This window comes from Paroedura picta, chromosome 5 (genome assembly GCF_049243985.1).
Source record: "Paroedura picta isolate Pp20150507F chromosome 5, Ppicta_v3.0, whole genome shotgun sequence".
NCBI classification, from domain to species: Eukaryota; Metazoa; Chordata; class Lepidosauria; order Squamata; family Gekkonidae; genus Paroedura; species Paroedura picta.
The window spans coordinates 45,005,699-45,018,593 of record NC_135373.1 but is presented as its reverse complement, the minus strand read 5'-3'; the positions used below and the strand labels follow the sequence as shown (position 1 = coordinate 45,018,593).

General features: G+C 42.0%; 1 protein-coding gene and 1 long non-coding RNA gene across 8 annotated transcripts in view; one reads left to right on the top strand and one right to left on the bottom strand.

Annotated features, from left to right (window-relative positions):
- Nucleotides 1–8,499, bottom strand: part of SRRM1 (serine and arginine repetitive matrix 1) — a 29,422-nt gene extending 20,923 nt beyond the window's left edge. For 5 of the 7 annotated variants that reach the window (XM_077337631.1, XM_077337632.1, XM_077337634.1 and 2 more), the window contains exons 1-3: nucleotides 8,329–8,498; nucleotides 2,884–2,973; nucleotides 1,510–1,632 (exon numbers count right to left, since the gene is read on the bottom strand). In XM_077337631.1, coding sequence (XP_077193746.1) covers nucleotides 1,510–1,632; nucleotides 2,884–2,973; nucleotides 8,329–8,349 — 234 coding nt within the window. In that variant the 5' untranslated portion in view covers nucleotides 8,350–8,498. Of the gene's footprint in view, nucleotides 1–1,082; nucleotides 1,476–1,509; nucleotides 1,633–2,883; nucleotides 2,974–8,328 lie in introns of those variants that run through there. The other 2 variants (XM_077337637.1, XM_077337638.1) reach the window with 2 other exon arrangements.
- Nucleotides 8,500–8,536: 37 nt separating this feature from the next.
- Nucleotides 8,537–12,886, top strand: LOC143837607 (uncharacterized). The gene is made up of 3 exons (XR_013231025.1): nucleotides 8,537–8,715; nucleotides 11,700–11,851; nucleotides 12,628–12,886. It is a non-coding gene; the product is annotated as an uncharacterized LOC143837607 (long non-coding RNA).
- Nucleotides 12,887–12,895: the final 9 nt, after the last annotated feature.

Here is a 12,895-nt window from a genome sequence, read left to right as displayed (position 1 = left end):
AGCAAGTACAGATTCCAGGTGTCTTCAGTTTCTTCTTGGAACTTTGGGGGGGTTTTGGAATCGCCAAGTCCCCTGTAGAGAAAGATGTTCCCTTGGCTTGCTTCCGACTCCCTACTGCAACTCAACCACCTTGAGTTTAATGTTATATCATTTATCTAAATTGCAAAAGACGAACAAGCAATAATGAGTACACAACCACAAAAAGGAAAAAAGATTGTTTTAAAAAGTTCTTACTTTTAAAATCATGCTTTCTATGAAGGGGAACTAAAAAAATGCTTATTTCAGTTTTATTATACTACTACATGTTAGCAAGGTATTTCCTAGTACAAACTTTATTCAGTTGTTCCCTTAAAAACTCATTTCCCCAGCTTGATTTCTATACAAACATATACGTTTCCAAATAAGGCTCTTAAAAAATTATAAAATCTTACGTTCAAATACAGCATAGGCTTTTTTTCCCATTTAAACAGCAACACCTTTCTCAGTTGAAAGGTCAACTGTTCAGTCAAAATCATAAAGATGAACTCTTTGGAAGGAAGATTGAGCATAAAGTATATTAGCACAAAAGCATTTTTTGCCAATAGTTCAAAGAAAAGATTTCACTGTGTCTTGGGATGCAGTGGCAGACTTTGTAAAATAAATGAATGAGTCTACTATCATGAACTCAGCTTTATTTATGCAGTTCATGCTGTAAGATTGGTGAATGATTAATTTGATTACAATGGTGCAATCCAGCTCTACCACTACCAATTTCTTTTCTTTTGGTCATTGATTTCAGTGGGAGAAATTTCACTCCTTTAATTAAGTTTTCCTTCTACATCAATCTGAAGAATAGTTCTACATCTTCTGAAGTATATATATCAGCCCCCTCCCCACTGAAGATAGCCATTTTCCTACCAAGTTGATTTTAATGCCACAACGTCTCCCCTGAGAAGTCTCTTACCAATTTAGAACTGCACCTCAATGATTTTGCATTTAAACCTGATCTACTTCACAACTTCAAGAGCAGTGTAAAGCTTTGCCCAATTGCTCTCTGCTGGATGCTTTGTCTGTCTTTGTTTCGGCCACTTTACACAACTCACCTCCAAACACACACTGCATCATCAAGGGAGTTGGTCAGAGCGACATTGGACACTCACTCTGCTGTGACCTAATAAGGTGATGGTGCTATACTTCAGACGCAAGGAATAACTTCCATTTTGGTTCAGGCCTTTTAAATCATAAATCACATCATCATTAGAAAATTGCTGTCAAAGTAACTTAACATGAAACAGCAAAATCAACACAGTCTGATTTCTTTCCACCTGAGCAGTTTTGCAAACTAAAGCACCTTTCACTAAAACTGTCAACCTTAGCAAAACGTTTTACAAAGTGATTTATTCACAAATATACATTGTAACAACATCCCCACCTAATTTCATCAAAAGTTTTCCATAGAGAAGTCAGTTTCCAAAACATTATGCAATACATTTACAAACATGTAGATAAGTCACACAGCAAAATCATTACCTTCACTTCCAACTGGTTGAATATAAATTCAATTACTACATCATCTTCAAATCCAAGGATTTCTGTTACTCTTTTTGTTATCCAAGGCTTGATTACTTCCAGGTTTACTTTGCTCATGTCCACCTGAATCCATAATACAAAATTATTATTATATTTATGCTTATTGGCATAACATTTCCCATCAGCTGTCAAAACAGTAGGTTACTGCAAGTAATGCTGCAATGCCAGTTTGAATTCATGAAGCATGAAAAATAGTTTCCAATTTTTTACCTGTCACTAGAAGCCAGTAGTTTACAATTGATCACAAAAGTTTAGCATTTTCTAAACGTTTAAATTCTTTCCTCAGTGGAATTAAAATGCCCAACCTATCTAGAATGACAACTAGAATTTTTCTGAGAATGTATGACTGAACTCCAAAATTAAAAATGGTTTCTTTCAAAGAGCAATTAACTCCAGTAGATTTTTCTGTCATCCTTCTGGCATTTGCTATAGGAAACTGTACTGCTTAATTGTGTTGTTGTTGTCAGTCATTCAGTTGTGTCAGACTCTTGGCGATCTCATGGCACAGCTGCTGCCACGATCCCCAATCCTGCACTGTCCCCTCAGCCATGCAATATTCTGGCCAGAGTGGATCTCGATTGTGTCCAACCAATATGTCCTTTGTTAGCCTGGTTTCCTTTTTTCACTAACCAATCCTAACATTGCTGTAGTATTTCCTATTTTGTGACTTTTGCTGTCTATGGAACCCATAGAAGTCTTCTCCAACACCAGAGTTCAAATGAATCTATTCTTCTCTTGTCCAATTTTTACATCATCCAACTCTCGCAGCCATAAGTGGCTAACTGGAAATATGATAGATTAACTAATCTACACTTGGTAGTTAGGCTTATGTCCTTGCTTTTCTATGTTCAGTTCAAGTTTATCATTGCTGAGCGACCCAGATCAATCTGACATTTTATTTCCATACTGCAATCACCACTCATATCAATTTGTGATCCAAGTAATTATGCTGTGTAGTTACAATAAAATCTGGCAGCAAATTAGGTTTTCCTAATTGTAGTTCCATGAGATACGTTAGGCTGCTACAAACATGGGCAGCTAGAATAAGGTAAACACATTTGAATTCAATTATATTCTGCAGCTTTTAGAAAAATTCAATATGAATCTCTGAAGGTAACAAACTGGGTTTAGATAAAGGTTGCAGTGGGCAACCGCACTAGGCCCCAGATAATTTCCCAAAACAAGACTTGTGCATTATTCTTTTATTGGGGCCAATAAACAGTGTGCAATATGTTCTAGAATACTTAGACAATGAAAGGGGGCAAGCACTGAAGTTGCTTGAATATATAGTGGCAAAGTCCACAATGAACTTACTTTCTTCTCTAGGCATTCTGCAAACTTGAGTTGCTTCAGGAGCTTCTTCTGTTTGTTGCTGAAACGGTTGTCCTGTTCTGCGCTTGTACCCTAAAAGAACAACAGTGTTTAAATACATGAACCATACTTAAAAGATAGATTCGAGTGGGTAGCTGTGTTGGTCTGAAGTAGCACAACAAAATCAGAGTCCAGTGGCACCTTTAAGACCAACAAAGATTTATTCAAGGTGTGAGCTTTCGAGTGCAAGCACTCTTCCTCAGACTATGAACTGACCATCATGACAGTGCGAATAATTGATGATCATGATGGTCAGTTCATAGTCTAAAGAAAAATGCTTGCACTCAAAAGCTCACGCCCTTGAATAAATCTTTGTTGTTCTTAAAGGTGCCACTGGACTCTGATCATACTTAAAAGTTATCACAGGTTTTCTTCACAATGCTATCTTGCCACCTGGGCTTTAATTTAGGAAATGTCTCTACACACACCTCTAACAAACTGAACTGTTATTTTACTTTGTTGAAAGGGTCTTGATGGTCTTTTAAGGTTTATTATTCGTCAGCGTGCAATCCTGAATAAGAGTTCATGAGAAACAAATTTCAGAATGCCCCATCCACCCCTGTTGTAAGTTTTTCACATGAAAGCTTAAAAGCATGTCTAGCAATACTGATGCTGATTGTCTGTACGACTTATTGTACTGTACGACTGATTGTCTGATTGTCTGTACGACTGTACGACATAAACAAAATCAGGTTGTCATTTCAACAGTGAAAACAAATTACTTTTAATACTGTGCACAAACCTGATCTCCTAATTTTCAGTTAAGATAAACCACTGAAAGAAATTCTGTTTCTTCCAATACCATTTTGAAAGTGTGGCAATGCTGGCATTTAATTACAAATGGTAGATATCATGCCACACAGGACACTGAACTACCAAATATAAGAAAATAACAGCAACAAATGGCACCAGAAAGGACAGGGAGACCACTGCTGTTGTCTTATAAAAGAACAAAGATTAAAGTCAGAAATATGTAGATGTAATCAGACTTGAAAGCATTCCATTAAGGCAAATATCATTACCACAGGGCACCTTGATACCAGGCCTATTGCACATGTGGGCTTTCTTAAAGGTATCAAGGTTATACATACACTATTATTATGGTTGGTAATTTTGGCGTGTTCTTGCTCCAAATCAAAAGAAATATGCAATCAAAGAATCTAAACATTTCATGTTGGCCACTGTATGAACAGAATGCTGGACATGATAGGCCCTTGTTCTGATCTAGCATAACTCTTCTGATGTCCTTTATTATATTTCCAAATAAATAGGCAGAAAGAATTTGTACATTTTAAACAACTGGGCCATTTACTCAAAAGCCATTATTCTATATTATTCTGCCAGGCATGCAAACAGAATCATACATAATAAAAAGTGTCAGGCACTACCTGATAATGTGCCAGTCCTCTGACTGGCCCTCAGTAAGATGGCCCTCCCCCACTGAGGGCCAATCAGAAGCTCTTCCCAACTCTACCCCCTCTGTGCTGCTTCCAGCACTTGCCAGGAGGGGGAGCCAGCAGGAAGTCAGTGCCCAGCTTTGGCTGGCTGTCCAACCCCTCCTCTGCCCCCTCTACACTAGCTGTGCAGGGTAAATGCAGGGAATCCCCTCTGCCCAAACTCCGTGGCCACCCCCTTTCCCCAGCCTCCTAGCTGCCGGGGGAAGGCCCACCTCACACACTCTGCAGCACCCTCACAGCTCTTCCTGCCCTCCTGGCTGGGGAAAGGAGGCCTGAGCAACCTCCGTGGCATTTTTCCTAGCCACTGGGGTATGGTGGGGTGGCTCCTCAGCTCATTTTAAAACTGACCTTTGTACTAGTATAAAAATAATTCATGAACAAGACCTAATCCAATCTATGCACTGGAGGAGCTAACTTAAAAATAAGCTTTAATGTATTCATCTCCAACTCTGTCTTCAAAACACACTACAGATAAATAGCTCAAAATTATGATTGTGCCACCTTGCCTTTATAGACATGTTGCTAAATCCAAAACCAGCAGGACACCTCTAGGGTGCTGCTCTGGCAGAGTTATTAACCTCAGAGTCTATCTGAGTGCCATGCAAAACCTCAAAAGCCACTGTTCAAACCTTTTTGTGGAGTCGTTATTAGGCTGTAATTCCATGGCACCATCAGATACAGTATCCTGTCCCTAGCCCTTTTAGTATATTATCAATTCAAAATATACACTGCATTGATTATCACAACTGAAATTATAAATTTCATTGCCAAAATCATACTGTAAAACATTTGTTACATTTCATGCAAACTATGTACTATTAACAAAATCATTGAGCAGGGTAAAAGCACAATGGCTATTTAAACAACTGTGAGAAAAGGGGGAGCGAATACTGACAAGTATTAAAGGTAAAGGTATCCCCGGTGCAAGCACCGGGTCATGTCTGACCCTTGGGGTGACGCCCTCTAGCGTTTTCTTGGCAGACTCAATACGGGGTGGTTTGCCAGTGCCTTCCCCAGTCATTACCGTTTACCCCCCAGCAAGCTGGGTACTCATTTTACCGACCTCGGAAGGATGGAAGGCTGAGTCAACCTTGAGCCGGCTGCTGGGATTGAACTCCCAGCCTCATGGGCAAAGCTGTCAGACAGCTGCCTTACCACTCTGCGCCACAAGAGGCTCATTTGACAAGTATTAAATAGCATTAATTTGAAAAACTATTTAAAAATAATTATTTGAATTACAAGAACTCCTACAAAATCCCCTTTAGAGAGTTTCCTCATCGATTTAAAGACAGTGGAATTTGGTGTTTCCCGTGAAGCACAAAGCTTGCTTGTTTGCCAAGGATGGCAAATTGACTACAGTAAAATATTAGACAGCCTTTCAAATGGGGGGGGGGGGATGTTCAAGTTGACTCTGGTCTATCTGGGAGACTGATATACATATAAGTATTGTCCAGAATAATGTGTCTTATAAAAACAACAAGATCACCTTCCACAATCCTATTACAGCTCATGCAAAATTACGGTTTACTGACTGTAGAACTACTAAACTTCAATGACTCCTGCATATTTGATTCTTGCTTCCTGTGGATATCTGTGTCTGTGTTGCCAGTAGATAAACAAATGGCCAGTAAAAGGTAGGCTGTGTGGTTTAAACTGAGAAAGCAGAAACTCTCTCTAGACACAATGGCAAAGTAACACATCCATGACTCTAAACGTACAGTGTAACTGTAGGCGTTCTAAATCCTGCTTGGCAAGGGAGCTAAAGGTCATCAGTCTTGAGACTGCTATCATATGACTCCATAATGTATTCGAAAGGTAGGCTGCCTCATACTGAAGGGTACCTATGACTTTAAATAATAGCTGACCATACACAGTTCACCAGTCAGTTAATAATGTTTAATCAGTCTATTGATTGGAACACTAATACTAGTGCCAACATGCAGTTAAAAGTTGTAAACATATCACAAAATAGTTTATTATTGCACATGAACATATCTTGACTATCCAGAAATGATACCTATAGGCCACAATGGATAAACGTAGGAACTACGCCTAAGTGCTGTTATAATGTACAGCACAACACAAAAGACAAGGGAATTTTACAGCATCCTTATGTCAGTCATGTTACAAAGTCATGCCATGTGACTGGCCACCTACAACTTATGGGAAATGTGTTCCACAGAGTACATGAGTTTCTCAAATGTCCTTCTAAGAAGAAAAAATGCTATTCATTTCTGCAGGATTCAGCCACATGGGCATATGGGATATATGTTCTACGTCTGTGTTGCTGAGAAGTTTCTATTAAGAGTGCTCAGTTAAAGTACAAAGTTCAAACACAATTGACTTGGGGGGTATAAGCCTATGCTGTAGTTTGAGAGTCTGACTAAAATCTGAGAAACCAGTTTCAAATCATTGCATGGAAGCTTCTTGCCAGGTAAGATTGGGCCAGTCACACTGTCAGCCTAACTACCTGCCTCACAGGGTTGTTGTGAGGATAAAATGAAGGAGAGGAGAACAAAGTAAGCTGTTCTGCATTCCCAACTGGGGGAGCAAAGTATAAATCCCTCTCAACACAAAAACTACATCAGCTTACTAGGATATTTTTGTGTACTCCCCTTTTTACATGTATGTACACCTTAATTACATATTCATGGATCTTGAAAACTTATTTTCCCTGCAGACCCAGTGCCAGACATCTTCCACAAAACAAGGAAGCCTCCATTTTCACCAACCAGATTTCCAGCCACTGTTCTTGTCTACATCAGAGCTCAACATAGAAATGCTACCAGGCTTTTTAGCCCGCTGCTTTTTCATGAACCTTGAACCCATGCACCAAGGAACCTCCCTATACAGGTATATGCACACATGCACGTACCAGCTGATGAAGCAGGCCCCAGTCCAATAACGGTTCAGACACTGTAACTTTATATCCACTGACTACAGATCAGCTTACTTGAATTCAGTGTGATTTCCTTTCTAAATACCTTCAAGCCTCGCTGATTGATGGACTTCCACGGGAACCACCACCAATCATCAAAACCAAATAAAACAATGTAAGCAACTGTTCTGATTCACAGCAAAACCCCAAAAACACAATACATTTTGCAATTTGGAGAACTCAAAAATGTGCATGATGTATTATTTAGTTGATCTGAACAAAACACACCACATGATTTTTGGATTTCACCACACAAGTTTGTTCTTTCTGGTTAAGGAGGGATGAGGGGGAAAGAGGCACCCTGCACACCTGTGTATGCCCATGGGGGGGAGCAAATGTGTCCATATGATGCCACGTGGGTCTGTAGCGACATACTAATTAAAATAAAAGCAGTAACCTAAATATTAATAACATTTATCGCAGCATAAGTTTTCGTGAGTAGGACTTCACTTCGTTTGATGCATTTCGGCAGATAGCCACCAGGCCAGCGTATTTATATTAAAAACAAAACAGTGAAAAGAATTTATGCGGGAACAAACTGGTATGTGATCTAAGGGATCACTCTTTTTCTTATGGCCCTTAGCAGACATGACTATGAGGGGGCGGGGAAAATGCCCCACTGAGCTTCACTGGGGAAGAGGCCAATTTTCATTTTCCCGCTTATCATTCCAGCGGCTATTTAATGAAAGAGGCCCGAGGATTACCAGAAAAACGAAAAAGAGCCGACAAGGAACAGGAAGGTGAGAAAAACAGGGGGAGGAGGAAAAGGGGGGAAATTCCCTCCCCCTCCCCCCGTCAGTTTCTGCCGCGCGCTGGAGAAGAGCCGCCATTTTCTCCGCTCCTCACAGGGTCGGGGGAGGAGAAAGGAGGGGAGGGGGAGAGAACCGGCCAGGCTGAGGCGAGCCGTGGCACAAGAGGGTCCCTCATCCCCCCTGCTGAAGCACCCTTCACACCCCCCGCAGCTCTCCTCTCCCTCAGGGAAGCGACACTTACGCGGAAGAATCCCGCGTCCATCTTGACTCCTCCTGCCTGGCCGCAGAGAGCGCTGCTCCGTATCCCAGCAGGCACCGCGCGACGGGGAGGGAGAGGAAGAGGCCGAGAGCGCACGCGCAGACGCCGCCGTCTCGCGTCGCTTCGGGTCTTCGCCCTCGCCGCACGCGAGGAAAGGGAGGAGGTGACGCAGGAGTGGGAGGAGTTGGGAGCCGCTGAGAGAGCCAAGGGGCGGCGGGGTCACGTGGCGTGCCAGTTGGTCTCCTTCAAGGGGGAAGCAGGAAAGACCCGCCAGCCAATCAGAACGGCTCTGCTGAAACAAAAGCGGGAGACGGCTCTCAAACAGGGGGAATGTTTGCACGAGAGGGCCGGTGGGAGGCCGTTGAGGGAGTAAGTTTCACTGGGAACGCTTAGGAAGGGAGCAGCCTCGTTAGGGGGCATGGGTGGAAAGTGCTGCCACGTCGCAGGGGCCTGAGGGCGAGCACTTTGGATTTTCAGGGGAAGGGACGAACAGAGGTGGATGGCCTCTCCTGGGCCGCACAGAAGAATAGCCTTGCTGGATCAGATAGTTCATCTAGTCTACCGTCCTGTCTCCCAAATTAGCCAGTCAATGCCTCTAGGCCAGCCTTTTTCAATCTTTTGACCCTGGAGAAAATATATTTCAGGCTTTGAGAGTCTCCATAAGTGGTGACAAGCTCCTTCAGAGAAGTGGGTGCAGAAGTGAAATGCAGGAGCCAGACAGCCAATTGTTTACGGCAGAACCTCAGCATTCCCCAAAAACATTCACTATACCATGAGAATTTATGCCAAGGTTTATTGTATATCTATGCAGTTCCATAAAGCAAAGGATAAGTGGGCTGAATCCACTCATTTTAACATCCAGGGTGGTAACTGTTGCCAGGATAGGCCTAGTAAGTAGGAAGTTTTGAATGACAGTATGAACTACCCAGTTCTTATTCCAGCAAGACTTCATTTCCTCTGCATTAATGTAGATTCTTTGTATATATGTGCTTCTTGTGTGGGTTTTTTACATATCTTCACTTGAGGGGTACTCAAAACGTGGGAGTTCTTGTTTAAAACTGAGAGCCTGCCACTTTATTTTCACTTGTCACTTTTCCCTTCAGTTTGACATCACTTGCAACTGTGGTACTGTTCATTTAATGTCCGATCTGGCCCATTCCAGGGTGTTCCAAAGGTATTTTGGCCCAGAATGAGTTAATAAGTGCATGATATTTCTGTGTTTGGATTTCCAGAATATTGTTCTGCAGTGCCTTGAACGTATCCCACTATTTTTTGCAATACTGTTATTAATTGCATGCCCTATTCCATAGTGCTCTGGAGGCAGTTTGGCCTGGAAAGGGTTATTCGAGGTGCGAGAGTTCTGTGTTTTCATTTCTAAAATATTGTTTTTGAGTATCTGTAATGCATTCCATTGGTTTTTATGGTACTTTTTTTTTGTTTTAATGCCTGTTCTATGGTGATCCAGAGACATTTTGGCCTGGAAAGTGTTAATAAAGTGCAAGAATTCCATGTTTTCTATTTCTATAATGTTGTTCTCTAGTGTCTACAATGAACCCCCCTGTTTTTTGCAGTACTATTTTTGTTTAATGCCCTTTCTGGCTTTTATCCTGAACCTAATTTTATAAACCTCTATCATGCCCCTTGCTCCGTCATTTCTTTTCTAACCAGAAAGTCCCAGACTGGTCAGCCTTTCTCAGAAGAAGGGCTCCAATCCCCTCATAATCTTGATTGCCCTCCTCTGTACTTTTCCCTTACCTACAATATCCTTTTAAAGATATGGTGATCAGAACTGGACACAGTATTCCACATGAGGTCTCAAAATAGATCTACATGAGGCATCCAGCTCTGTAGCCAGAATTTTTTTGCTGGGGGGTGGGATTTTGTTAAGAGGCAGTAGCCTGAGGCTGCATGCCTCAGCCAGCACATTCTCTTCCCCTCCCCCAGAGAACAGGGCCACTCTCTTCCCCCTCCCACCAAAGGGGCATGTGAGCCTTGCTGCCATTTCCCACCCACAGCCAGCAAAGTGGCTCTCTCAAAGGGGGCAGGTGTGCGAGACATGAGCCAGGCCAGGGCGCAGGGACTCAGATGATGAATACCATGGAGTTCGGGCAGCATTACCAGCCACTGCTGCCACCTCCTCCCACGAAACAGGTGGTGGCAGCAACTCCTTGCAGCATCCAGCAGCAGTGCAAAAGCAGAGCTTGGCGGTGGCAGCCATGACAGGCGCTAACTACCCGCTACACTGTTTGCTTCCATTGGTGCCTGCCTCACACTCATGAGCACACTAGGACTACCACAACACCACACCCTACCTGCACACCCCCACCACCAACTCCTACCGCTGTTGCTTGCTCACCACTGCCACAACCACAAGCTAGTGGGTGGGTGCTGAGTTGGCAGGGCAAAATTTTAGGAGCACTGCCCCTGCCAATCGACCCATGGCTACAGGCCTGTATGAGCCATTTTATGTGCAACCCCTTTCTTGAAATAATCCCTAACAGGCTAACATAGACTTTGCCTTTTTAACTGCAGCAGCACACTGGGTTGACATTTTCATTGAGCTACCCATTACAGCCCCAAGATCTTCCCTCTCCATCTCCATTAGCCTAGACTTGAAGTTAGAATTTTCTTGTCCCAATATGCATCACCTTCCACGAGGTGACTGCCTTGGTCTTCCTTCCAAATACTAAACAGGGCTGACCCTGCTTAGCTTCTGAGGTCCTCTGCATAATTAGTAAACATAAAGCTAGGTGTACAAATATCATTATAAAGTCTGTGAAAAAATTCAGCTGGCTTTCTTGCAGTATTATTGTTATTGCCTTGGTTTTAATTTGGTATTTCATCTTCTGAGTGAGAAAGGCAAAATGAAGTAGATAAATAATAGATTTAACTCCAGGGCTTCAGTCCTGGGTAGATTGACCTGGAAAAAAATCTGGAGTGTATTGGGACTTATTCTGAGTAAGCATGCAGAGGAGATATAGGAAGGTTCTGTTGGGCTGGATTAAGCTTTTCTGTACTATAGCACTTGAGGCTGCACACAAAGAGGGGCAACTGAATGAGAAAAAAGTAGGGGTGTAGGAGGCTAGCTCACCAGGGGAAGTAGAATACTACTTAAGACTTCTGTACTTGTGTATGTTGGACTTATACCGACATAGGATCAAATCTGCAAATATTCTCAGAACCTTGAGCTTTGCACAAGAAGGGCAAGATAAACACAAACGTTAAAACCGCAAGTAATTTTATATAAAACTGGCTTTATATAGAAGTATTGGGCAGCTGTTTATGAAATAGTAATTTAGAATTTTCTTCTTTCATATTTACACCGTAATACTGTATTTATATAACAATAACAGAACATCCAGACTTAAAGGAATTGAGTGCTTGTGTAGGAGAGGGTATTTCAAGCAATTCAGCTTTCCTCAACACTGTATGCCAGGAAGATGCAAAGAGACTAAAAATCAGATTTGGCAAATATTTGTGGTCGGCGGGCACCAAACAAATCAAGGTATGAGTATTTAAAAAAACGACTACCCTATTTTAGCTTTGCTGAGCAATGGTGATAGGCAGACTTTTAAATCAACAGTAGAGGGAGCTGCATGGTTGCATATACTGAAAAACAGCAACCCTGTTCTTAGCATGAAAAACTTAGAATGCAGGAACTTTAGAAAATAGTCTACTGAAATGTGCGTATGTGAGTTCTGGCATTAAGAAGTAGTGCACTATTAATGACAGACACAAATCTCATGATTCAGATTTATGGACTGGTGTTTTTCTTTTAATTCTAAATTATAGAAAAGCAGCAGCATGCAGAATGTCCAGAAGGTTCCATGCAGTCCCTGTTGCTCTTTGCTACCTTGCACCTATAATATTATTTCCCTGACCCCTCTTTATTAAAACAGAAATGAAAGAACCAACCAAGCCCAAATGAATAAATACAGTTGCTTCTGTGCTGAGATACCATATGCCATCTACCAACTGAAGAGAACACACTAAAATTCAGCCACATGCAGACTTGAGCCACATGAAAGGAACATGATATATATTTAACCCTATATTGGGCCACACCTCTGATCTGTTCTCATTAGGGTTGCCAGCTGGCCAGTTTTTCACTAGAATAATCTGTCTCCCTTTGGGTCAGTTACCAAATGAGGTCTTTGACATATAATGAAAAGAATAGGGTGAGTTAACTAGTGCCTTTTCAAGGCAAAGGAATTTGCTGTGCTGCCCTTTTGAGGTCTTTGCAGCATGAGGCTTACAGTCAATTTTACCTTTCATTTTCAGGTGAAGTTTTTAAAGAAAGTACTTTCTGAAAACACTTCAGCTGTCTTTGCTGTTTCCCTCGCTGGAGAAGGAGGCTTTGCACCTTAGATGGATTAGCATTTCCTGTTGGTGATGCCTTTTAATTCCAGTCTTTTACCACCTGAACTCCACCCTGTGAATGCACTAGTCCTGCTGGATGGGTGGGAGAAGCCGGGCTGGGGGCCTCCCAAAAAGTTGACAATTCTATCCCTCCTCACCACAGACTATTTCATGCTTATAATTTTTATGA